General features: G+C 38.2%; 1 protein-coding gene across 2 annotated transcripts in view; it reads left to right on the forward strand.

Moving 5' to 3' along the window:
• The first annotated feature begins 1,056 nt into the window (after positions 1–1,056).
• Positions 1,057–27,079, forward strand: part of Galntl6 (polypeptide N-acetylgalactosaminyltransferase-like 6) — a 1,251,036-nt gene continuing 1,225,013 nt past the window's right edge. The window contains exons 1-2 of one of the 2 annotated variants that reach the window (XM_017600182.3): positions 1,057–2,026; positions 2,449–2,755. In XM_017600182.3, the coding sequence (XP_017455671.1) occupies positions 2,618–2,755 (138 nt within the window). In that variant the 5' untranslated portion in view covers positions 1,057–2,026; positions 2,449–2,617. Of the gene's footprint in view, positions 2,027–2,448; positions 2,756–27,079 lie in introns of those variants that run through there. The other variant, NM_001135756.1, reaches the window with a different exon arrangement.

Raw genomic sequence — 27,079 nt, forward strand, 5'->3', positions numbered from 1 at the left:
CTCAGATAAGAAGAAAGGGATTTGAAAATTACGCAGAACGACTCAAGTGACTGGTCAGGTGACTGTGAGTGGTTTGGGAACAGTGATAAAACCCTCTTCCCTCTGCATTTTTCAAATTGCACCTGTGTAAAACGTAAAGGAAACTTCTTTTACTTACAGAAAGGACACATTCAAAATATTGATTCAGTGTGTTTTGAAACTGTTCTGAGATGGCAAGTCATCCACAGAGAACAAGTACTTACAACATAAAGCTTTATTTGTGTAGTCAAACAGCCAATCTTTTTTTGTTCCAGTCTGTTTTGTCTTAAATGCATATCCTTAAGAGTTTAAGGCTTAACTCTCCAAGATCAAATCAGAATCTTGAGAGGCTAGAGCCCTGGTGGCTAGAGAAGACAGGGGGAAGAGAAAAAAAGGCGTGGGAGGAAAATGAGAGAGAGGGCGGAAGGAAAAAAAGAGGATGAAGGAGAAGGTCGTCTGGAGTGTAGTCTTTATATCTCAAGCATATGGGCATCACCCTCTAGACTGTAACAAAGAGGTGATCACGATGTTTTGGGAGGCTCTGGACAGACTGACGCTGCGCGCGGCTTGGCATGCCCAATCATCCCCTTACTTAAGTTCACACCGAGAGTTAGGCGCTCTGGATCCTGTGCCAGGCAGGCACACAGGTTCCTTAGAGAGGCCACAGGTTTTCCTGTGTGTGTTGAATCAGTTTTCTACGGGGAAGGAAGGGTCCCATCTGGTAAACTTACTCAGTTCTAAGGTTTCTGGCTAACCAGCGAGGTGTGTGTGAGCTCAGCCAGGGACCGGCAGACCTCTCAGCTATAAGCAGCAGGAGGTGCAGGCATGCTAGGGCGGGGAAGCATCAGTTAGTGAAGCCAAAGCTTAACCTGGGCCCCAGGTGCTGGCGGACTCCAGCGGAGCTGCCTCTGCTCTCCACTGTGTTGTCTGGAAGCTGCGGCTAGCAAATCGGTCCACGCGTGGGGATCCTCTTCCTCTCTCCACGCTACGTACCTGGCTTGAGCTGTAGGTTCTGGGGGAACCCTCCTCTCAGGGACCAGTCCAGACTGGGTTGCCTCTGCTCACTGTCGCTGCCGCTGCCGCTGCCGCGCCTGCCTCGCTGCGATCTGATCAGGACCATGGAGGAATTCTTCCATTGCCCTCCCACTCGGGGCGACTTAGACTCTGGAATTTCTGGCCTGGCGCCTTTCGGGTGAGCTCAGAGATGAACCGGTCTGCCTACCAGTTCGAGATTACCCGAGAAGAGAGGATCCGATTGTCCCGGAGCTGCAAATCCATTTCTCCTTCTCTGCTTTCATCCTCCTTTCCTTCCCCCTAGCCTCCAGGTTTGTTTATATAGCACCTGGCAGCCGGGAGGCAGTGGCCACTACCTTCCTGCCGCGGCTCGCCCACCCCTCCCGGCCTCTAGGCTCCCGCACGTGGTAGACACCAGTATCGTCGCCAGCAGGCAGGAGACAGCCAGCGGGAGGCGGCCGCCTGGGTGCCAGCTCCACGCGCGTTCTCGCCATCCTCACTCATCCTCAGCGCGCACTCTCCCACTTGCCTGTAAAGCCCTGTCACACTTGACATTCGCCGCCTGCCATCCGTCCCTTGACGCGAAGTGGAGATCGGAAATACAGCCCTGGGGGTGCTGGTGATGCTTCGCTGGGTTCGTTCAGTTGCTGGAAAAGAATGGTAACATGAACAGTGGAGCGTGAGAGCGTCGGCACAGGAAGGGGACTAGATTGATGGGCAGAGAACACACTTCTCTGAGGATCTCATTCCCAGGACTGCGCGAGGAAGGGACATCTTTGCGCCTACACTTCCTGGCTGGACTCTGCTGACATCTGTAGCCTCCTTTCTGCCAGGTTCCCAGGTCGCCTAGATGCTGCCTGCAGCGGAGTGTTCTGACAGCGCATGAGGATCCAGGAGTTTGTGAACCCCTATCCAAACTAGTTCTGACCTGGTTATGGTGTCCCTGGATCCTGAGTGACAAGCTGACTCCAGAGGGAGTTGAACTTGAGTTCAGGTGGGTTATCCCAAGGCAAGAGAAGGAAAAGCTGTTCTGGGAAGATAAGGAAGGTGATGTGCCAATGTCAAAAGCGGACACTTTTCTTTCAGACACTTGATTGGACCAAGCCACTCCCTCCCATTCAGTTCTTGCTTTTAATCTCTGACTCTACAGCCCGGACCTCCCACACTAAGGGCGGGGGATGGTGGGCAAACAGCGACAGACAAACACCTCCTATTTACTGATCTATCTAGCATGCTCTTGACTTCCTCATAACTTATCATTATTCTATGAAACGATCGTATTTACTCCAGTGCTTTATATTAATGGAGGTCAATAGACTTAATGATTTCCTCAGTTGAGTCGTTTATTTCTAAGCCAATAGATAATGCAGTCGTCATAGTTTTCTGAGGGAAAGTAACTGTGCGTTTGTTCTGCAGATGGCCAACTCCCTCTGAACCCTGCAGATTGGTGCTGAGCACACAACAAAAGTTTGTAGCTTCCCCTCAGTTTCTGGTGCTTCCCGGGAAAGAGGAAAGGACTTTGGCATTAAACACAAGAAGCAGTCTGGGAGTCATCTCTAACTTTTCTCCACTGTTATCATTTGCAATGAAGAGGAAACAGAAAAGGTTTCTGCAAATGACTTTGTTATTCACTGTGGCTTTAATTTTCCTGCCCAACATTGGTCTCTGGTCTTTGTACAAGGATAAACATCTGATGAAATCTGCAGAACCCGCGGAACATCAGGTAAGTACCAGCCAGGGCAAGGGTGGCAGGATAATGCAATAGGTATGCACTACTTGGGGGTGCACAGAGTAAAGGTATGAGGAGTTTCTCCCAAGTTCTCAAAGGACTGAATTCAGAGACTTTGGGGACTTTGGACTTTGAGCAGGTCCTTGTTTGCAGGTAACGACAGAGTGAATAGAACACAAAATGAGAAAGAATTCAAGGTTAAGAAGAGAGAAGGTAAACTCTTCCAGTGAGTTGGTCATTGATTGATTTTTGACATGAGGCGGGTGGAAGAGAGGCAGAAGTGTGTTTGGTACAACTTAAATTACAGGGGTTGGTTCCTGCCTTCTGTCTTGTGTGCATGTCTACACTAAGTGCATCTGGCCAACGAAGTTTTCAGATTTTAAAGTGAGATATATATATATATATATATATACTTTGTCTTTTGTCTCCCCTGTTGCTAATGTGGTTCTGTAGTCTGCACAGGCAACTATTAAGAATGTCACCTCCAACGTTTGATAACTTTGTTGCTAAAAGCTTTCTTTCATGTGGTAAACAACAGACTGTGTGATATTTTGCTTTCCTTCTCCTTAGCACGCAACTATGAGCATGCATATGTTTGCAGTGTGAGTGAACCCTCTGTCCAAGTAACTTTCATAGGATAAAGGATGCCAAATATCTGTCACAACAATGAAATTCATTGTTGGATTTCTGCTAATTATTTAATATAACATGTATTTTTGAAAAAAGAAAAACTTTGAACAAGGGATTATAGCCTACTTCATGAAAATAATATACTTTTCTAGTCTGGGAATATTAATATTCTTAATTTCATGGGTCATCACCTGCCTATTCTATGTACTTTCCTCACACGGAAGGGACTACTTAGTCCTTTCCACTTATCCACTTATCCACTTCTGGACAGCAACAATGTGTATGTATAGCAATTGAATATTCTTACCTGTACTTAACAGAGTTTAAATTTGTATTTATGCAGTGATAAGATAGTTGTGAATTAAGTGGAGGAGATCTGATTTTTTTTTAAAAGAACTCATTATCAAGGTCTGAACTATTAAAAAAAGACAAAATGATTTGGATTTTTATTGGATTGGAATTAGAAAAGACAATGCTGACATACTTTGATTGATCATGTTTCCTAGTTGAAATTTAGCTTCAGACTGAAGTATTATGGGCTTTGTCATTCTAAAATACTCGAAGAAGATGGGAGCTTTGGATGTGAACTCACCACCACCTATTGATCTCGCATTTTCCAAATCTTTTCTCCAAAGAAGAATAATGTTAATAGTAATAGTCAATGTATTTCTACTAAAGTTTCCATCAAATTAGGAAAATAAAAACTATTTTGTTATTATACACTAATTAGTAATACAATCTGAAGAATTTTCTAGGATAGTTAAAATGAACTACTAATTAATTAATCTTATTAATGAGATTGGAACAACTTAAAGGTTGGCTATTGATTTTGAGGCTTAATGAGAAAGTTGTTTGTCCATTAGCATAAAAAGTTACTTTTTAACTGTGACGAATGTCCAGAGAAGTTTCCCTGATTTTGGCTCTTGTGACAATGAAACTAATCCTTAGTTTTCAGTACTAAAATGATGGAACTGGAAGGTTTAAGCGGCAGAAAAGCAGTTTGCTGTTCTTTCTGAAAGTTTTTTACAGCCTAGAAAATAATGTTGATACTAGTGATAGAAATAGTAAAATTAAAAATTCAAGAGAAGAGTTTGAAAGCACCATAAGGGAAAAAAGATACTGATAAGATTTTGATAAATATTCTTATGTAATTTAGCACTTCAAACCAAATAACAAGGTCACGGCTTTCACTTTCTTACAGTTAAAAATTTGCTATGGAACGTTCATTTCATTATGCAATTTTTAGATGAGTAAAAGTTAATTAGTAAATGTGACTGAATCAAAAGTAACTTGTGATAACATATATATATATATACATATATATGTATATATGTATACACAGTTCATGATGTGACATTAGGGTGTACTCTCTTGCTAATGTGTCTGTATTTAAACAGTGATTGATATACTATAGGCTGCTTACATGGGATTTCAATGTGACATGTGATGTGTTATTTAGATTCAGCAATTCATTTTAAAAAGATTTTTTTTCAGAAATCACGTGTTACAACATTTATCTTAATATTGTAAAATGCTGAGGATGAGAATGATATACAACTGCAGGCACTGGCTGCACTAAGGACTGCGGCCATTCAGATCACGTCATATGCTGATATGAGCTGGTCTATTTTCACAGCTGTTGTATGTGAAACAACCAGTGGTTCTTGTTCAGAACAGTCGAGACTCTGCACAGAATAAAATAAATAAATTCTTACAATAAGTGGCAGGAAACAAGCTCAAGTTAAGAAAGTTTTAAACCATGAAAGCATGAGACTCTTTCCTAAATGTCAAGTTTCATTTTTTTTCTTTTTGCCAGATTTCAACACATGTAGTCTTTCCAGCTAGTATCTAATTTAAATTGTATTTATTTCACAATGTAAGATGAATTTAGAGAGGGCAATGTATAAGGAACAGGAGAAAAGTGCTTTCGTCCTTTGGAACTTAATATTTAACATATTTTGAAATTATACTCTGTTATGACAAATTGTTTACATTTGTAGTAGATTTATCTTAAATATGGTATTCATAATAATGTACAGATTGCCAAAGATGTAACAAAGTACATAAGAATTTTCAAGTTATTCTTCTAAAGATTTTTGCAGCTTCCCCCATTTCATCCTAAATCCAAAGAAGATTGATAAAATAAATCATTAATAAAATGCAAGCAAGTGGACATTACAAGGTTAAAATTAAATATTTAAAATAACTCTTTTGAAGAGTTTTAAGATTTAAGAAATGTATTTACATACTTTTGCATTATTATGATTACATAATATATTTTTTACTTCATTTGGTCATTTGTTCTTATTAAAAAGAGTGTGTGTTACATTATTAAACAATATGTCTGTACAGTACAATAAATAATGGTTCATTGATTTTAAATATAGTATTTAGATGCTAATGATAGATATGTGATTGTCAAGTGATAAATCTTAATTTTGTGTTTCTTTTTAATTATGTGAAATGCTGCTATTCTTAAGCTAACACTGCATCAATCTCTTATTCAACTTTGGGTCATCGGTGATGTAAAACAGTGACATATAGAATAATGCAATAACTTAGAGTTAACTACTGCCCGTGGTTATATTGTCTATATTACTTACTCAAGTGCATGTGGGAAGGCTCCCCTAAACTTTTCATTTCTTAATATATTCAGTAGGTTAACCAGCATAAAATACGTCAAAAACAAGAGTTGCAAAAAAATAATGCAAGAAAGACTGTTCACAATATGAAGTGGCTTCTGATGCTCGTGCTGAGTTTTTAGCAGATGTGGAAACAGAAAACAATACAACAATAATCCCCTAACTAGACCGTCTAAGTCATTTGATCACATGTGCTTCTTTAGTTTTATTTAACTAACTTCAGCATTTATAGTAGTAGAAAAGCTTTGTTGTGTTTGACATAGAATGAGTTGTATAAAGTCCGAAGAGATTCCCATGGTGGATGTGGGAATTTTATGAGGCAGTCATCTGTTTTCTGTGTGACTGGGTGACGATGTAGCCTATGACTGTGCTTAGCATAGCTTCTCTTCAGTTTCCTCCACAAAATATCCTCTCCTGAAAGAGCGAGTTAAACATCTTCAGCTTTTTCAGCTCATCCAATATCATTTTAGGGCTAGCCTTCCTTCCTGCAGGGAACATTATTTTCTTCAACTGAGTGTGCTTATTTTTATCTCTTTAATATAAACATATCAGATAACTGGTGCCCAGCATAGGAAAACTGCTTCATGCTTGTTTGTTGTGTTAATTACTAAGTCTGAACAAACAAAATGTTTGTTCCTTTCCCAGCAAACTTTCTAGACATTGGCAACACTAAAGATAGAGAACGAAAATTAACAGTTTTCACTATGCACCAGGATAGTCTGCTCTTAACATGATATAGGGGGAACGATACATTCATTTGATCCAAGCAGTTTTTAATTAGCTGTAATGTGGATTTTAAATTCGAGGTTGCACGGTGCTTTTTTTAATTTATGGGAAGTTCATTCAGAGTCACTTTAGGGTGGCAGCAGGGGAGCACTGTGACAAGCATTTATTTCCGGGACACAGAGGAGCAGTACACGGTGAGTGCATCACATTCCCTAAGGGAGATCTTGTGAGCTGCTGTGCTCTGTTACCCACCCGCTCCAAAAAAGGAAGGAAAGAAGGAAGGAAGGAAGGAAGGGAGGGAGGGAGGGAGGAAGGAAAAAAGGAAGGAAGGAAGGAAGGAGGGAAGGAAGGGAGGAGAGAAGAAAGGAAGGAAGGGAGGGAGGAAGGAAGGAAGGAAGGGAGGGAGAAAGGAAGGAAGGAAAGGAGGAAGAAAGGAAGGAAGGAAGGGAGGGGGGAAGGAAGGAAGGAAGGAAGGGAGGAAGAAAGGAAGGAAGGAAGGAAGGGGGAAGGAAGGAAGGAAGGGAGGAAGGAAGGAAGGAAGGGGGGAGGGAGGGAGGGAAGAAGGAAGGAAGGGAGGAAGGGAAGGAAGAAGGGAGGAAGGAAGAAAAAAAGGTTTGTCTCTTCTCATTTTTGAGTTACGCCTGCTTATGCTAAATCACTTATTCTGTCTCAAATGAGTACTGTAATAGGAACCGAATTGAGCTGTAATATACAGGGGATGAGAAAGGCTGAGGAATTTAAGATACACGCAGAAGCACATTGAGTAAATTGTTAGGAGTAGCCATGACGACATTTAGGAAATTTTCATCTCTTGTCTCTTCATAAGTATTTTATACCAATACAATTATCAAGGGGATGTCTAGACTCATCTCACAGCAGAAGCTAAGAGTTAAAGTGAGATAAAGGAATGCCCCCATCTAGAAGTGTTTGGAATGAAATGTGGGTACATTTCTGATGCAATGCCTTTTTTCTTGGCTTACTTATGGTTAAGAGAAGGATATTAGGATCCTTGAAGCGACATGAGAGGCTGAGATTGTGCTCTTCATATGTGTGTACATGATTTCAATAGTACTCACCTAGAACCCAACATTTTTGGGATGCTAGGAGGATCTCAGTAAGGAGAAAAATAATCCACTAATAACCAGACATTTGTGGTCCTTACCAAGTCTATCGCCACACACTAAATCTGTGGATTCCAAGACGGTCTCAACGTGGAATTGTTATGCATGAATGAATGGCAGCAGAACAGAACAAACAAAGAGCCGGCATGTGATGGAGAACATACAGTAGATGAGTCTATTTAAAGTTTATAAACATGTAGAGCATCTGCAAATGATCGACGCCATTCCCTTCACCACTCTAGTAATGCATTAGTGTCTATGTCTAAGACATTCACAAGGTGGTAGAAGAGAAAGGATTAAACATATATTAACATTTTACTTCCAATATCACCGATGAAGAATGAAGGCTGGATTAGCCGTGTGACCCACTTATGGTCTCACTATGAAGATTTGCATATGGCAAACTGTTTCAGTTTCTACCCCATTTTGACTACTGGAGTTTCTTGTTTTTCCTGTGCTTTACCCTCATAATGAGCTGTTCATCAAATCTGAAACACCATTCAAATATTGTTAATGTAAATCTGGGACAGTCTAAGAAAAACACAGCGAAAGCATCTGTCGCTGGAACTGTGTTGCATCTAGCAAAAAAGAAAATCAAAAAAGGATTAAGATGCTAGAGGCCGTACAGATTTTACAGTTAATTATAACATTAAGGTCCTAATATTAAAACAGTTGTGGTTTCCATACAGTGTGCTGGCAGCTACAAACTCTTGTAAGCAGTGTTGATATCACAATGGGGGCCAGGAAGGCAGACTTAAATCATTTCAAGCATCCAAGTACTCATGGAATAGTATTTCAGCTCTTGAATCTAGAAAGCCAGAGGCAGTTATTGTAATAATTTTGAATATTTTTTGTCACATTAAAATGACCAAATTGACAAGGCTGTCGTTCAATTTTAAATGAGGTGGATGTTATTTCCTCTTATTTTTGACTTTTCCCCAGTAGGAATGTATAAATTGACTTAGAAGGGGAAGAGATAAGCACTTTCCCAAAATTTTTTTTGTTCTCTTTTAGCAGGGCATTATGTAAGCTTCGAATAAACTTAGGTTAGTATGATTCCGTTCCCTAACTTAGTACTTTGTGATGTCTGACTCTCCATGGATCTTCTGCAGACCAACTTTCCTATAAGAACAGTAGGTATGATGATACCTTTCTTGTAATGATACAGTGAGGATTCAATTTTTAACATACTAAGGGTTGAAGCAGGCACTACAGGTGTTTATTATTGTTAATCATATTGTGGCTATTGATAAGAAACATTGCCTTTAACAAGGCCGTTGGTGTTTGCACAGCAAAAGTTGACAAATGCTTTCCCCTGTAAGGATGAAATAGAAAAGCGATGTCACTCACTGATGGGTTAAACCAACTGAAGAGCATTACTGAGTAAACAAAAGGGGATCTAGAAAATACAAAGTTTTTCTTGTTTTGACTAATTTTCAAGAACAGGTAGTTGATGTCATATTGTTCATCACAAAAGTTAACTGAAATTCTTTCTGACGTACTATCCTGAAATAATTTAAAAGTGAAAAAAATTTTTTAAAGAAGCCACCCTCATTTCCTTTTAAAATGAAATCACATTGAGATATCTCTTCTGCTTTAATTACTAGTAAGAACTGAAGAACTATGTTTCCAGTTCTTCCTGAATTTTTGGTCATGAAATTATTACATTGCTTAATTTAAAAAAGTAAAAAGCAAACAAAATAAAATAAAAACAAATATAAAACAGGTGGAAGCTATCAATATACTATAGCTATTTTTATAAAAATTTTTCCCATTGAGGTAGAGGATGAATAAAAGTTTTTGCATTCTAGTCAAGTCTTAGCATTTTAAACAGTTAATTGGAGATACAAGTGGTATTTACAGAACAAAGAAACAATTATTGCACTGATAATTTTCCTCCTGAGTGAGTGAACCACATTTAAAAGGCGAGAGAATGACATTGTCTGAGCACAATGGCAAGGTAACCAGGGAAGACAGCCAGAAACTTCACCAACCTAAACAAATTACAAGGTGCAAGAGTTAGTGTGAGGTAGGCTCAGACACACCCAAGTTCAAAGGTCCGACTCTCCCCTTACAAAAGAATATCACTCGGCACAAGGAACTTTCTTGAATATCGGTTTGATAATTTGGAGATACAAAGATTACTTCATTTATTAGTAGTTGTGAAAATCAAATGATTTCCTATGTAAACATTTTTAGATACCTAGAAAATATTAAGCAAACCTTACTAAATCATATTCTATAACTATTCTGAGTTTATAGAGCATCAATTACATTTATTAAAACTTCACATATTGCATAAACATATTGAGGATACAATACAGTATAATTTCTATTTGTCCGATTACTATTGATAAAATACTTAATGGGCACTTTGTCTATGATACTGTGAAGGCTCTTAAGGAAATGCACAGTGTTGAACAGATTAGTTCTAATTTGCTATTAGTTAAGAAAGGTTAATCCACATCTGTAGTATAGAGCTGCACTAAATTGTTTTACAATTAATGCGTGTTCAAGACAGAATTTAGAAGAGGTAAAATAAATCAATGCTTTTTAATATTTATTTGTAGTCCAATTCCAGCTATACAACCATCTTATCAATAAGTCAAAGAAGTTTGTAAAAATAAGTGAGACATGGACCAGATATACAGAGTGTAAGTAAAAACAAAAAGTGTACTTAAGTTTAGGAAGTAGGACATGGAGAGATGATAGCATTCACTAATAAACTGAGATAATAATGGCATTGATTCCCAAGAATCTCATATAGCATATCAATGATCCACATAATAGTATGCTTATAATAAGAGCAAAAAGCAATGGACTTTAATCATAAACTTTAGGATAATATTTATTGATCTTCAAAAAGTAACACTGTTTTTGAATCATCAAAGTACATGGTATTTGCAATGTTCTAGTTCTATATACAAATGTAGATGTTTGCAAAAGTACTTATTAGCCACTTAGTGATTATTCCTGATTATTCCACCAATATCTAGTGTTGATAGTAAATACTTTTCACATATAATTCAAGTTTGTTTGAAATTCTGAGACAAGTACACGTAAGAACATATATGTAACAACTGTACAATATGCAGAATAGCTAAGCATATGGAAGCTAAAGGCATGTGTTCCAGTTTCAGTGTCAACTCCACCACTTACCTAGTTCTGTGGTCTGCAGTGTAAGCATATTTCCCTTTTATCCATCCTACTTCTCATATTTTTGGTTGTGAGCCTAGACTTTAACAGCTGAGCCATCGCCCCAGCCTTAGCCATCCCATTTCTAAATTGGTCATGTGATTATGCAAGCTTGGTCAAGTTGACATCAAGGTAAAATTGAGGTAATATATACATGTTTATCAAAGTGGGTTGTACATAGTAAGTGATTTAACATTTTTACTCTTATAGCAAATCTCAGAACACAGGTTGACAACAAAGTAATATGTTTCTATAGCCTTCATTTCATGAATCACCATAAAATTGATATCTTCTTTGTATGTTTTATGTTGTGTATGGTTGATTTTTAGATGCATTTTGAAATTATTTTAATTGTTGCTTCACTCTTTTTTATTTTTAGGTAGCCAACACAGAAACAAAGTTACTTACCTAGAAGGACTCACAGAACTAGATAGTCTATGTGTCTCGGTTAATTTGATTCCCAGGAAGAATTAAACTCTTCCCAGAATATCAGAATATACATTCAGCAATGATACTAATTTGATGACCACCCTTTTCACATGCATTTTTAGTTTTTTGGGTCTTGTGGTTTTCTTTTGTTGTTTTTTTTTTGTTGTTGTTGTTTTTGTTTTTTGTCTTTGCTCTTAGTATTAATTTCTCAGTAAGCATTCTGCCCCCATGGAAATAAACAATCTTTTTACAATTTTGTCATAACATCAAACCACCAAAGAATAGTGACCACCAAAGAATAGTGTCAGCAGTGACTTTCAGGTCAAGTGTTTTATTAATCTTTTTTGGGGGGAGGGGATCAGGTCAACTTTTTGTTTTACTTTATTTTATGCTCCAACCTCAGTTTCCCCTCCCTTCTCTCATCCCAGTGCCTCCTTTTACCTCCTCTATTCCCCTCCACCCATCCACTCCTCAGTTTCTCTTTAGAAAGACTAAGACTCACAGATATATCAACCAGTCCTGGCATACCAAGTTGCATTAAAGTTCCTTGTCTATTAAAGTTAGACAAGAAAATCCAGTTGGGAAAAGGGTCTCAAAGGCAGACAACAGAGCTAGAGACAGCTCTTGCTCCCACCTTTAAAAACCCCTCAAGAAGAAGAAGTTAAACAACTGTAATATATGGACATGGACCGGAGACCTAGGCCAGGCCCTTGAAGGCTTCCTGGTTGGCCTTTCAGTCTTCTTGAGTCTATCTGGGACCAGGCTAGTTGATTTTGTGGGTTCCCATGTAGTGCCCTCTGGCTCCTATAATCCTTCTCCCCACTCTTCTACAGGATTCCTCAAGCTCTGCCTAATGTTTGACTTTGTGTCTCTGCATCTGTTTCCATCAGTTGCTGGGCGAAGGCTCAGACTAAACTAACTGGCAATCTAAGAGTGTAGAGAATACCATTGGAATACCATTAGGCATCATTTCGTTCTGGTTCTATCATATGTCTGCGCTTTCTAGACACTTGTTCCTGGCCCTTTGGGCAAAATCAGAGTTGAGCTCCTTCTCATGGCATGTGTCTCAAGATAGATCAGTCATTGGTTGGGCCACTCTCATAACCTTGTGCTACCTTTACGGAAGTACATCTTGTAGGCAAGGTGAATTGTAGGACGAAGGTTTTGTGGCTGGGATGGTGTCCCAGTCCCTGTATTGGAAGTCTTGCCTGGATACAGGTGATGGCCACTCTGGGCTCTGTATCCACTTTTGCTAGGAATCTTAACTAGGGTCACCTCATCAGTTACTGTAAATTTGCATTTGCCCTATGTTTCTAGCTTGTCCAGAGATGCCCTCCTCACCTGATCTCTCCAGTTCCCATCCCAAACCCCAACCCTGTCCATTCCCCTTTCACCATCCACCCATGAAGTCTGTTGTGTTCATCTATCTCAGTGAGATTCACACATTCCCCTCTTGAGCTCTTCCTTGTTACTTTGCTTCTTAGTGTCTGTGGATTTCAGGATGGTTATCTTGTACTCTATGGCTGATTTCTGCTTATGAAGAAGTATATACCATGTTTGTCTTTCTGAGTCTGCGTCACTTCACTCAGCATAATCTTTTCTAGTCCCATCGATTTGCTGGCAAATTCTGTCATGTCATTGCTTTTAATAACTGAGTAATACATATATAAAATTTTCTTTATCCATTCTTCTGCTGAGGGACCTCTAGCTTGTTTCAAGTTTCTAAATACTGTGAATAAAGATGCTGCAAGTGTCTTTGTGGTATGGCAGGGCAACAATTGGGATATGCCCAGGAGTGGTATAGCTGGCTTTTGAGGTAGGTTATTTCCCCATTTTTCTGAGAATTCACAATATTGATTTTAAAAATGGATATGCACTCTCACACTCTTACCAACAATAGACGAGTGTCCTGCTTTCTCCATATCTCTAGCATATAAGCTCTCATGTGTGTCTTTTAGCTAGTCTCACAGGCATACGATGGAATCTCAGTTTTGCTTTCTATCTCCCTAATGGTTTAGGATGTTGTACTTTTCTTTAAGTGCTTTTCAGACATTAGATATTCCTCTGTTGAGAATTCTCTGTTTAGAAGTGTACCCTATTTTAAAAATTGGATTATTCGTTCTGTTGATGTCTACTTTCTTGAGTTCTTTATATATTATGGATATTGGCCCTCTGTCAGATGTGCAATTGCTAAATATTTTTCCCATTCCTTAGGCTTCCATTTTGTCCTTTTGAAGGTGCCCTCTGCTCTATAGAAGCTTGCACTATTACATTACAGGCCATATGACAGTGAATATGTAGCTAACTCCCTCTTCTAGTGCTTTCAAGAAAAAAATAGGCTAGAAGGAGAAATGAAAAGCTACAAAACTCAATGTGTGGTGGAGATAAACATTCTTCTCTTCTACAGTCTGTCCAATTTCCTCGATTTAATAATGTAACAGACTAGTGTTAGAATAACAAAAAATGAATAAAACTGTCTACTTTCATAAATTCTGAAGGAACTTTTAAATTTTCTTTCACCAGTTTAAAGAGAAAACAGGTTTTTGAAGCTTATTACCATTCCAAACCAAAGTTACTGAGTTCTATCATGAAAATGTTTGTCAAGGACAGTAATGGAGTTTGTGTCAAGTGTGTCTGGAAAACTAGCAGTTTTTCTTCTACATCCCCCCTTTTCTCCTCAGAATCCTCTTTACCTATTGAAATTTTCTTGAAAAAGTAATGTTCCCCGAGGCCTAATTTGATCAGTAATTGGCCCAATGAATAGACAAACTCTTGAAATACTTTGAGAATGGGAGGTTCTTTTATCTTGAAAACTTCCGTCAAAGGTGCTTTTAGTTATTGAAAGATATATACCCAGGGAAATGTTGCTACCTTAGTTTTATGCCAATTCTCTCAGTTGAGTTGCTTGTAAGATTGGGAGTTGTATCTGGATCCCAAACTATGCAGCAAAGGCATCAGTATGATTTAGATTTGTCACCATGAACGAACCAAACAAATAAAACCACTTTTTGTAAACTCAAAATGTCAACTAGCAGAATAAAACTCACACCATCTTCCAGGATGACTCTAGGTTTCCATGCCTCTCTCCTGCTTTCCAGAGCTGCTTTTGCCAACCATCTTTCTCCACTCAAATTTCCCAGCACATCTTTGTGGTTGTGTTGAACCAGCAACCTTGCTTCACTCTTCATGAGGAATATGTTACTTTCATATTGGGAGAACTAAGACTTTTTTGCATAAAAAGGGTTATCACATGAGTAGGGGAAGGAAGGAACAGTGGAAAGGTACCTGAAAAGGGGGAAGGGGACAGAGAAAGACAGAGAGAAAAGAGAGAGAAAGAGGCCAGCCAGTAAGACTTGGGAACAGAGGAAGAAAGGAGAGAGAGAAAAGGAGAGAGAGACAATGAGAGAGAGAGAGACAGAGACAGAGACAGAGACAGAGAGAAAGAGAGAGAACTAAGACATTAAGGTAAAAAACAACAACAACAGCAGCAGCAACAACAACAACAACAACAACAACAAAAACCAGAAAGCAACAGCATTTGTTTGGGTGCTTTCCAGTATCCTGCTTTTTTCTTGTCATTATGCAAAACTGTCTTTGGGGTTAAGATATAAATGAATCCTCTATTCAGACTGTACATTACAACTTTTCTTAGAAAAAACAACACACTATTTCAGTCTTTTAATCTACGATCCAACCTTCACATGAATATTTAAAGCTAAGCTTTCTCCCACTAATATATGTGTCTCTGTGTGTCTATGGGTCTCTGTGTGTCTGTGTATCTGTCTCTGTCTCTATCTCTGTCTCTCTGTCTCTGTGTCTGTCTCTGTCTCTCTGTGTCTCTGTCTCTCTGTGTCTCTGTCTCTCTCTGTGTCTCTCTCTGTGTCTCTCCCTCTCTCTCTCTCTCTCTCTCTCTCTCTCTCTCTCTCTCTCTCTCTCTCTCTCTCTCTCTGTGTATCTGTGTGTTTAGAGAGGACCTGAACAATTACCACTTAATGTTCTAATCTCTCCCTAGGCATCTTTTACTACTCCTCATGACTTCAGTATGTAGATGTAAGTTGCCTCATAAATTATTACTTTCTATTGACATTTCTCTCCTAAAAGCATATCTATAAAGGAGCCCAAATTCTAAATCTAGATAACTTAAACTTTAGATGTCTGAATTAAATTAATCACCCACTTCCACTCCCTAAGTTCATTCCACATCTCTAATATGAATGAAGGGCACTGCCATTTATCAAAGGTCAAGGTCTAAACATCATAGTTGGGCACTAAGTCTTGTTGTTTTAGGTTCAGTGGATTACTAAATAGCTCTTTCTTCTGTGCCTCTTTTCCTTCCCTTCATATCTCTTTAGCACCCATATCACTCTCCAGTTAGGACCAGTGTAAATACTTGACTTGAATTTTTAAAGGGGATGCTTCTCCTTGGTACTCTAGCTTTCCAAACTCTACAAGTCCATTCTTAAAAAGTCCAGAGTTGTTTATGAATAGCACTAAAAATAGTTGGTTACCACCAACTATCAATCTTTTATACTATTAGTATAAAATAATATATTAACAAATAATATATTATTTATTATTAAATAAAGTTTGACTCTCCAGTACAGCTTAATCAAACAATACTGGATGTGAAGTCATGCACGGCCTCTTAGCACTCCCTGACAAAGCTCTGGCTTCAACCACTTTGCATTTCAGGAAATTTCCATGAGAAATCTTAATCTTTCTTTCCCTAAATTTTTGCCTATATTTTATCTTCAGTTTTGCATGAATTACTTGCCTTTCCTCAACTGTTTTGAATAAATTTTCTTGACTTCATGTGCTTCCTAAAGTTTGTGTTAGTCCTTCATTTTTCTCAATAGTTAGAAAATTATTAAATCTTTATATTCAGCACGTGTTTATATATTTAGCTATCATTCGTATACAAATTTTTAGAACTTGCAGATGGCTTGAATTGTGGTTTCTTAGAAGATCTATGCATGTCCTCTGTAATTTTGATGTTAATTTATTTGGTAAATAACATCTACAGATATGATTAACGATGTGAGGTGCAGAGATAGAAAGAAGGAGATGCAAACTGAAGATAGAGGAAGAAGGAAGTTACCTATCCTTATGGCAAATGCATATAGAGGAGAAGCCAATCTGAAAGTTGAAGGAGAGAGTGGACTAATACTGATACCATTGAATGCCAATAGCCAGCGAATCAAAAAGACATATTAAGGATGCTCTTTTTTTAAAAGATTTATTTATTTTATGTATATGAGTACAGTGAAGCTGTCTTCAGACACACCAGAAGAGGGCAACAGATCCCATTACAGATGGTTGTCAGCCACCATGTGGTTGCTGGGAATTGAGCTCAGGACTTTTCGAAGAGCAGTCAGCCACTGAGCCATTTCTCCAGCCCCAAGGATGTTCTTGTACCTGTAGGCAATATACAGCCCTGCATTATTTGAATTTCAGATATTTGGCTGACATACAATTTTTTCACGGAGAGTGCATGGTATATACTCTTTGTCACACAGCTTCAGGAACCTAATATGTTAGAAATTATCTCCCTTTCTACATTTTATTTTGTCCTTTCATTTTCTAACCAGAGACAAAGTACTAGAAAAATACTTTCTGAACTAATGAAGCAATTGTTTTTTTTCACACATTGGGAAGGATTAAGTTGAGTTACATGTATGAACAAAGCATCGCCTAAAGTGAAGTTTAAATATATGTAGGGACTGCTAAATAAATGAGTATGTAAGAAAACACCCTACTGTCATTAGCTTGCCATGGATCAATGTTCTATGAGTTACATTTTACTGTCAACATTATCCAGTTTAATTAATCTCTTCCATCAAGATGTGATTGATATCAAAATTGAAAATCACAAGGAAAGAGCATCCACCACATACACTCCTGGATATGCTGTAGACAACGTGAGTAATTCAAATTAATTTATTTAAACACTGGAGTCACATTTAAATGAGCTATTATATGTTGTTACAATATCGTCATTGAATGAACTCTTTTTGTAATTTAGCAACATCAATAGTATGTATAAGAACTTGTAGGTATAATTTTGCATTGAAAAAGAAACAATAGATATCCAGAAAGATTATTTATTATTAAATGTTACTAATTACAAAGACGCATGCAATTGATTTCATTAACACAGCCTACATGGGAACACTAAATAAAGTGCACCATTAAAAAATATGTTGTTTTGTAAGTTAGACTGATATATGTCAAGGGATTTATTTTAATTTGAGTACTGTCAAACATTAAGTCTTTTATTAGTTTGATACTCCAGCGTGATTCCTCCTAGGAACAGCTCCTTTCTTTTTGAAAGTCTCCCTTGACTTCTCTGGGTTCTTTGTAATTAATGGTAGTATAGAGCAATTCAAGGCCAAAACTTATAAAAGCGATTAGAAAGAAATTACAGGCGCTAGAAAAGATATGTCAGGCTTTATTTGGTAGCAATATATTAAATGTAGTGTCTCAAGGGAATATGTCTTACTGTTCTGATAATTAAATAGCATTGTGTTTGATGCATGGACTCCACAGCATACTTCAGAAAGCACATTAATTATGTCTCTTCCCTTTGAGTGCTATTCTGGTCAGCTTTGAATGTCTGAGCCTTTTTGTTGACATTTCTAACTCTCACTACCTAACTTTGAACTCCTTTCACTTTCACTGGTTCGGGTTTCACCTCAATAGTGTTTTAAAGTCTTCTTTAACGTTTATTATCTGTATTTCATTTTTTAAGTTGTGCGAAAATGAGGACACTCGTTTAAAAGCATAGCTTTTCCTTCATACCATTGGAACAATGTCACCACTAGCAAAAGCATCATGTGATAATTCTTATTACAAAACTATGACCGATGACATAATTCCTTATCATAGAATTTCACAATATACATGGAATGGTGCACTGTGTCAGTCTGTACGTGAAAGCATGTGCAAGCATTTTAAGCCCAACTCTCTCACTTGAATACCGAAAATGTATTGTCTGAGTTGTTATACTATGTTTTGTATAAGTGCTGTTGTTCTATGTACCTTAACTTCATATTTCTATATTTTCAGACGTATTCTGCCACTGCAGTGAATTAATAATAATACAGTGAATCAGAATGACTGCTTCCTGAATCTGAATGGTTGATTAATGTTTTTTATGCATATAGACAAGTGCTAATTTATTTTCTAATGGAAAATACACTCATTTAGAAGTGCCTTATTACCACCTATTAATTGTACACAAAACGGGTTGTAGCATGGTATTTCTATTAGTTCCTCTTGCACACTCAGGAAACCCATACAGCACTTTTTCACTTTCCTGACCCACACCCTCTTTGGTCTCTAATAATCAGTTAGTTTTTTTTCCAGGTCTGCTTCTTTTAGCTTCCACATATGAGCGAAAATGTGGTAGCTGTCTTTCAGTGCCCCACTTGTTTATTTAACATAATGTCTTCCAATTACATCCACTTCACTGTAAATGACAGCTTTTCCGTCTTCTTTATAGCTGAAAATATTCCATTTTCATCTCTTTATGAAAATCTCAGGCAATTCACGTTGAATTTATAAAATCTGCATGTTCTGTTGAAAATGATAAATAATATATTCTACATACTTTGCTCTAGGTAGAATTAATCCATATATATGATATTGAAAATATAAATATAAAATATTGGTCTATAATTTTTCAGCTTATTATTTTCTGTAGTCAAAATTTAAATTGATTAAGTCATTCTTATTTATGATGCTCACTTACCTAATATGTGAGTGTGTGTGTGTGTGTGTGTGTGTGTGTGTGTGTGTGTGTGTGTGTGAGTGACTTGATGCCTACTTTTATTCCTTATTCTGGACAGCTTGTTTGCTTGCTTGCTTGCTTGCTTGCTTGATGATAGGGATGACCCAAAACTGATTGACTTTAATATCAACTTTTGAATTGCTAGAATTATAACACACGTCACTTAGATTTTAAACTGTATTCCCTTTCCGGTAAAGGATTTAAAAACTTAGATCGATCAATCATATGTGATTAAATTTTTTCTGTGACCAGCTTTGAAAGACAGATAAGTGTGCTGAATACCACTGAGTAATACCTTTGTTGTTATGCAGTGAAATGCCACTTCTGCCTTTCCGTCACTAGGCTTATTGGAGTAATTATTTAAAAATTGAACTTTAGCTTAGCTATTGTGAATAAAAATATTTTTATTTATTCTTGGACATAAGCCCATAAGCCTGTGAAAACTGTGTTATGAGGTTAAAGGATAAACGATAAGTAGCTGTTCCCGCTGGCTGAGGCTGAATATTAGCAGCTAATATATGTGCATTCCTAGACAAACATAAGCATGTGATAAGCTTCTGAGCCTTCGCATCATCAAAGCGAAATGTTTGAATCACTCATCCTCATTCAGCCCACAAGTCACAGATTAGGGAACTACTTTGCAGTTTTTTTTAAGCTGCCTCTAAACGCTCACTTTAATTAATACAAAGTGGCATGGGATGGTCCAACTGATTTTGATGGTTCTCCCCCAAGGCCAGTTCCACATATAGACAGACGAACAGCATATTCAGAACTCTTAGGAATAGTCATGTCCAGGAAAACAGTATTGAAATCTAGGCACTTAAACAACTTGCCTTTTTTTTATTAATAATATGAGGTACAATGCAAATTGATAATCTCTCTCTCTCTCTCTCTCTCTCTCTCTCTCTGTGTGTGTGTATGTGTGTGTGTGTGTGTGTGTACAAGTGCATAATAGAGCATGTATACATGTTTGAATATTTGCTTGTCAACTAGAAGTCAACAGCTGTGTCCTTGTCACTAATTTTGAACCTTGTTTTAGGGAGAGGCTCTTCACTGAATTGAGAGTACACTACATTAGGTTGGATGGTTAATGAGGTTCTGGGACACACCTCTGTCTTCCTCGCCACTAGATTGGAAACACTTGCCACTGCACTTGGCTTTCTACATGGGTGCTGGGAATCTGAACTCAGATCGGTATGCTTGTGCGGCAGGCCCTTTATTGGCTGAGCCACACCTACTAGACCTTTTTAATTGCATGAATATATTGGCTGCTCAATGAGTTTCTCCTGAAAGTAGTTGTTTTTCTCATTTAGTTATGTTCCATTTGTTGCTAATCTCAAGTAGATGTTTTATATTTAGTTATGACTTGGCTGAAAAAATTGATAATAAAGTAGAATTGGGGCAAATAATCTTATCCTACTATATAGTTTCTGGTTAAAACTGTAGTATTCTCAGGGACAACGTATGGAGCAGACTGCAGGAAAGGTCATCCAGAGACTGCCCCATCCCATGTGCAGTCACTAAACCCAGTCACTCTTGCTGATGCCAAGAAGCGCTTGAATGTCTCCTGAGAGGCTTTGTCAGAGCCTGACAAATACAGATGCGGACGGTTGCAGCTAACAATCAGACTGAGCACGGGAACACCAATGTAGGAGTTAGGGAAAGGATTGAAGGAACTGAAGGGGCTTGGCAACCCCATAGGAAGAACAAAATATCAACCAGCCAAATCTCCCAGGGATTAAACCACCAACCAAAGAGTACACATGGAGGGATCCATCGCTCCAGCTGTATATGTAGCAGAGAATGGCCTTGTGGGGCATCAATGAGAGGAGAGACCTTTGGTCCTGTAAAGGCTCATTTGCCCAGTGTAGGGAGACATCAGAGCAGAGAGGAGGGAGGAAATTGGCAGGTGGTGGAGCACCGTCATAGAAGCAGGGTGTGGAGAAATGGGATAGGGGGCTTCCAGAGGGGAACCCAAACCTGTTAAGGGGATAATATTTGAAATGTAAATACATTAAATATCCAATAAAAACAAAAAACAAAAACAAACAAAACAAAAAATCACAAAAAAACTGTAGTCTGAAATTTGGGTCACCCACCTTATGCATGGGTGAGACTGTATGTTCCCTGTGTGTGTTGGCATGTGTATGTACATGAGTGTCTACAGAGTCATGTACATGTGAGGATTACAGGTTCACTCTCCTCTTTCTGGTGCTCACTCTCCACCTCTTTTTCGTTTGTTTTGTTTTGTTTTGTTTTAAATTCTCCGGGCTCTGCTTCCCCAGTCCTGTGATTACAGGTTTGTGTCACCACTCAGAGTTTTTGCACAGGTTCCGGGGTGGAGCTCAAGTCTCTTCCTTTTGTAGCACCAACTGCGCTTCTTCCCAGCCCCACTTACAAGTCCGTCAATTATTTATGCATACACTTTTTATTTTATTTTATTTTTGCTGTTTAGACACAGTCATATCTTCAATGTTGTGTAAAATGCGTTACTTGCTATAATAAAGAGAAATTTTGTTGTCAGTCTTCAGTTCGGATTTTTAATGGTATTGCTTATGTTACAATAATTTCAGGTAGTTTCCTTTGTCAAATCACCTGGATGTACATTGCAGAATAGCACAGAATATGACCTACTGAGTAAATATTTCAATATTTTTCTAGTCTATTAAAAGAAATAGAGTATTGCATATGGTAGTAATGTTGATAATCTTAGCCCTTGAGAGGAAAGTGCAGGGAAGTCTAGAGTTCTGAGCCATTTTGGTTATATAGTGATTTCAAGACCACCCTGAGATGCTAACAAAGGGAGGCACATTTTTTTTCAACAGCACATCATATAGTGTACATACACACAGAGAGATGCTTGCATTTCCAACTCTAAGGCCTACTGATCTTATTTTCTCTGTTGGACCACTTTTCTCTACACTAGACTGATACTTGTCTTATAAAGTGTAGTGCTTCAGTGTATTACAACCACTGCAGATAAACAATGAGCAATTTTCTAAAAACTCCTCCCCATTTTTTTATAAACCCCTACACATATGTACTCATTATCTTGTAAAATCTTTGGTATTTATTAAGTGTTCACTCCCTATTAAGATTAGTTTTCTAAGAAAATTCTTCATATTACCCGAGTTTTGGAAATTTAGATATGAGTTTGAAAGGAAACACTAAGGTGAGGGATGTTTACCTTCATATTTGGAAGTATTCTATGCTCTTAATTATTTTAAGGCAAATATGTGTTTTCTTACTTGCCAGGTTGCTACTTCAGCTTGCATGAGATGATTGTGCACCATTTTTTCATAAGTGACATAAAGAAAGTACCGGAAGTCATTTGCCAAAACACACGTGTGCCTGACATAATTATATTTGCAATATGCCAACACTACTAGCGAGACCATTGTCTTACAGCCTTGTCACTAGTACTGCTGTTCATAGACTTGTCTCACTGTAAATAGAGATATTTTACTAAAAAATAATTAAGATTCTGACCCTAGAACACTCCCTCGAAGCCTTCCTATGGGAACAGAAACACACTGAATAATTTGGAATTGCAATGTGATGGTTCACAGATGTTAGGAAAGGGGGGCGGGAAACAACTTTTGTTGTGAAGAGGTGTGTGTCCAAATACCAATTGTTACGGAACAGGGAGGAGTGATACCAGGATAGACATGTTGAGTAAAGGACTCAAGAATGAAAATTACCACAAAAATGATGCTCTTTAGAAGAGAAGCTTCATTGTTACTTTTGTTTGTTTGTTTGTTTAAATGCAGATATGGGGTTATTTTAATTGAGAATTACACAGAAGCGTTAAGAATTCATTTTAGTTAAGACAGGGACAGAACATACTCAGAACTAACAACAGCTAATCACACAGTTTATGAGAAGGACAACTAGTAAGGTTCTTATAGCATCTTTAGTGTGCTTAGATTTTAAAATAAAGATTGGCAAATGCATTATTTAGAAATTAAGAGTAAAATTTCAAGGATTTATAAAATCCACAACACATTTTTCTATTTAACTTTCCTTAAGTTTGTACTTCAGGCACAGAATTCATTTATACTGCTATATTATGAAAAGGACACTGCGCACTATGAAATGAAAACACACACACACACAAAACAGCTTAAGTTCAAATAAGAGCTGTGAATTTTGTGTGTGTGTTTTCGTATTTAATGGATTTATTTTATTATACTTTTTCATTTTTATATATTTTTATTTTTCTGAAACTCGCCATGTGTCTAAAAATGACTATGAATTTATGAGCCACCTGCCTCCATGTCTCAAGTTGTAGGATTATAGGTATGTGCTACCATGCCTAGATTATTCCATTCTGGAAATTAAACCCAGGGCTTCATGGATGCCAGGCAAGCGCTCTGCCAACTGCACTACATCTTCACGAGACTCCCAGTTCTGCTGCACTCCTTGAGACAGAGTCTCCACATGCAGCACAGACTGGACATTGCAGTCCGCTTGTCTTTGCTTCTGTAGTACTGAGATTGTAGCATGCACTGCCACATCCGGCAACACTGTGTCTTTTTAAAACTATTCCTTCTATTTATTTATTTATTTATTTATTTATTTATTTATTTTTACACTCCAGATTTTATTCCCATCCCAGTCCACCATCCAACTCTTCCACATCCCATACCTCCCCCACGAGGATGTCCTCACCCCTCACCCCCTATTCTACCAGACCTCTAAGCTCTCTGGGGCCTGGAGTCTCTTGAGGGTTAGTGCATCTTCTCTGATTGAACCCAGACCCAGCAGTCCCCTGCTGTATATGTGTTGGGGGCATCATATCAGCTGGTGTTTGCTGCCTGGTTGGTGGTCCAGTGTCTGAGGGATCTCGGGGGTCCAGAAATTATATCCATCATTACATAAAATGGGCTTGAGTTTTCGGTCCTTCTGTCTCCATCTACATTTTTGGGATTAAAGATGTGCACCATACACCTGTTCTTTATGACATATGGTGGCCTGAAAGAGACTACAACTCTGCTAGGCAAGTACCCTACCAAATGTGCCAAAGCCTCAGATATTTTCTGTCACATGTTAGACACTAGACCACACAATTCTTTTAAAGTTCTGATTTACTAATCATTTATTTACATCTCTACTTTAATAGTATCAATTAGATTTTATCTGAGTTCTGATTTGTATTCAGTCAAGAGATTGATGACCTATTTTATAGTAGACATTTAATGTCTATAGCAACATAAATCATTATTTTTATATATAAGCACAAATTACGTTAAACCATTTTTAAAATTTATTTCTATTTCATGTTAGGTATGTAAGTTTTCACCTGTACATATAAATGCATACCACAGGCATACCTTGGACTCACTGGTACAAGGAAAGAACATCGAACCGTCAGAGACTAGAGTTACAATGGAGTTACCATGAGGTTGTTCTTAAGGCAATCCAGGTCATCTGCAGGAGTAGCCAGTTCTCCTAGCTGGTGAGCCATCACTCCAACCCAATAGCTAATTTTTAAATCAATCAACAGTCTCCATTTAATTATCATCACATCTTAAAAATGAATATATTTATATATAATTAGTTCATAATTTATTGTTAATTTAGTTTTAAATATTATTACAAGGCTATAGCTGTATTTACATGAAGTTATTTACATTATAATGATTAAGTCAAATATTGATAGATCTCCCATTGAAAATGATCTGCTCATTTAAAAATCTTATTAGTCCTCTCATTTAATAGTATTAAGAGTTTAATGAAAATACCAGCACAGGAGTTTAGTGTAAATAAGGAAGAAATACTAATAATAATTTCTTGATATGTAATGTTTAATCTTTTAGTCAAACAAGGAAGAAGAATATTATTGACTGAAATATGTATATATTTCCCAGATCTTTATAAAATCTTTGAAGCGATGATAGTGTGCTTGTTTTTGTTAATCACAAGTTTAATCAAATGCTACCTCTAATAAAAATAACAAAAATGTTCCTTCCTGACACTGTCCATCTTCTATTGTCCTTCATTGTTGGAGACACTGTGAGTCTGACCCTTACTAACAGATTTGTACTCTGAATTGATTAGAGGGCTAGATAAAAATGCGTCAATATACTTTTAATTCTATAAAATTGTTGGTCATTCTCCATCTAATTTTAATTCTGTTATTTCAAACACCACGTTCTGCTATTCCTTATCCTCTCACATTGCTGTCATCTTGTCCACTCCTCACTGACCTCAAGGTATGCTTCAGCACTTGGGGAAGCAAGGGTCAGCCACGTGGTGTGTTTTTAACCTTGATTAATTACTTTCTCAGACATTAAAGTATATTCAGGATGAAAGAAATAGTCAATGACGAGCCCTCTGTGCAAGCATAAGGATCAGAGTATTGTCTATTGAATGCACATAAGAATATGAATATGATTTTGGGTATAAGTAATCCAAACTGGGCATTCTGGCATGAATCCCAGGTCAGCTGCCATAGTGTAGCTGGTAATCCCGTGGTTCCGCTGGGAACTAGTTTCTGAAAAAAAGATGTAAATGTTTACTAAGGCAGACATGGAGTTACCTCTTGGCCTTACCTACATGGGCACATGTATGTGTCTATCCCCCCCATCCCCATGCGGACTTGGAAATGTGCATACACACATATACACAAGGCACAAATAGAACAAAAACCAATGAAAAATATAAGATCAACATTTTAGTTCTGTGGTAAACAGAGCAACTGAAGATCAATCTTTTCTCTAAAAGGTGTCGTGTGCTGTTTCAAGATTATGGCTTTCTGTAGAAAAGTAACTTTTCCTAAGTGTTATGGGACTGTACCTGAAAGACCCCCAGAGAGGACCTTTCCCTCAGGAGGAGTCCCAAGCGCCCAATGACCGAGCCGAGTCCACTCGGATGCAATCAGCAAGAGGGTTTATTGGAAAACACAGGTACCTGCGGGCACACAGTCTCTTCGGAGGACTTGCGCGCCCAGCAGCTCCAGCATGGGGCTTTTATAGGGATTGGGGAAGCAGAAGCGGGCATACAGAAGCAGATGCATAGTTACGGGGATTGGTGGATTCAAACGAGGCACATAGACATGTTCACATATGATTGGCTATTTCACATGATGAGGTAATAAGGTATAGCTACACACATTGGCAGGTTTGGGGCGTCCTGGATGTTGGGGGCTGGGGGCTTATCTCTTCCTGCCAGGTGGCCTGTGAGTGGTACTCCTGGTCTGTTCTGCATTCCTTTCCTTTTATGGTCTGTTAGTTTTCACGGTGACTCAGCCCTAGGTATCTGGGCGTGCCTGGGCTCGTTCAAGCCTGTTGCAACTCTGAGTTAAGACTCATGGGGTGGGTCTTTCATTTTCCCCCATTTTCTTTTAGACTTGAGTAAAATCCTTTACTCAAATCGAATTCTAAGGAATCTCTTCCTGTTGTCTTACCCTCTGGTATTGTTGGGTGAGAACAAGCGTCTGAATGACTGAGAGTCTGTTCTTTATGAACTGCATCAATCTGTTTAGAATGCAGGGGCCAAAGAGGAAGATTAGGAGGAGGATGATTAAGGGTCCCATCAAGGTGGACACCAGGGTAGCAAACCAAGGGGATCGGTTAAACCACCCCTCGAACCAGCCTTGTTGGGAATCAAACAGCTTCTGTCTCTGGGCCAAGCGTTCTCGGAGCTTAGCCATGTTATCTCTCACTAATCCTGTATGGTCTGCATAGAAACAACATTCTTTCAGTGTAGCACACAGGTTCCTTCTTTAAGGAATATCAGGTCTAATCTTCTCCTATTCTGAAGGACTACCTCTGAGAGGGAGGTT

Source organism: Rattus norvegicus, chromosome 16 (assembly GCF_036323735.1).
Source record: "Rattus norvegicus strain BN/NHsdMcwi chromosome 16, GRCr8, whole genome shotgun sequence".
In the NCBI taxonomy this organism is placed as follows: Eukaryota; Metazoa; Chordata; class Mammalia; order Rodentia; family Muridae; genus Rattus; species Rattus norvegicus.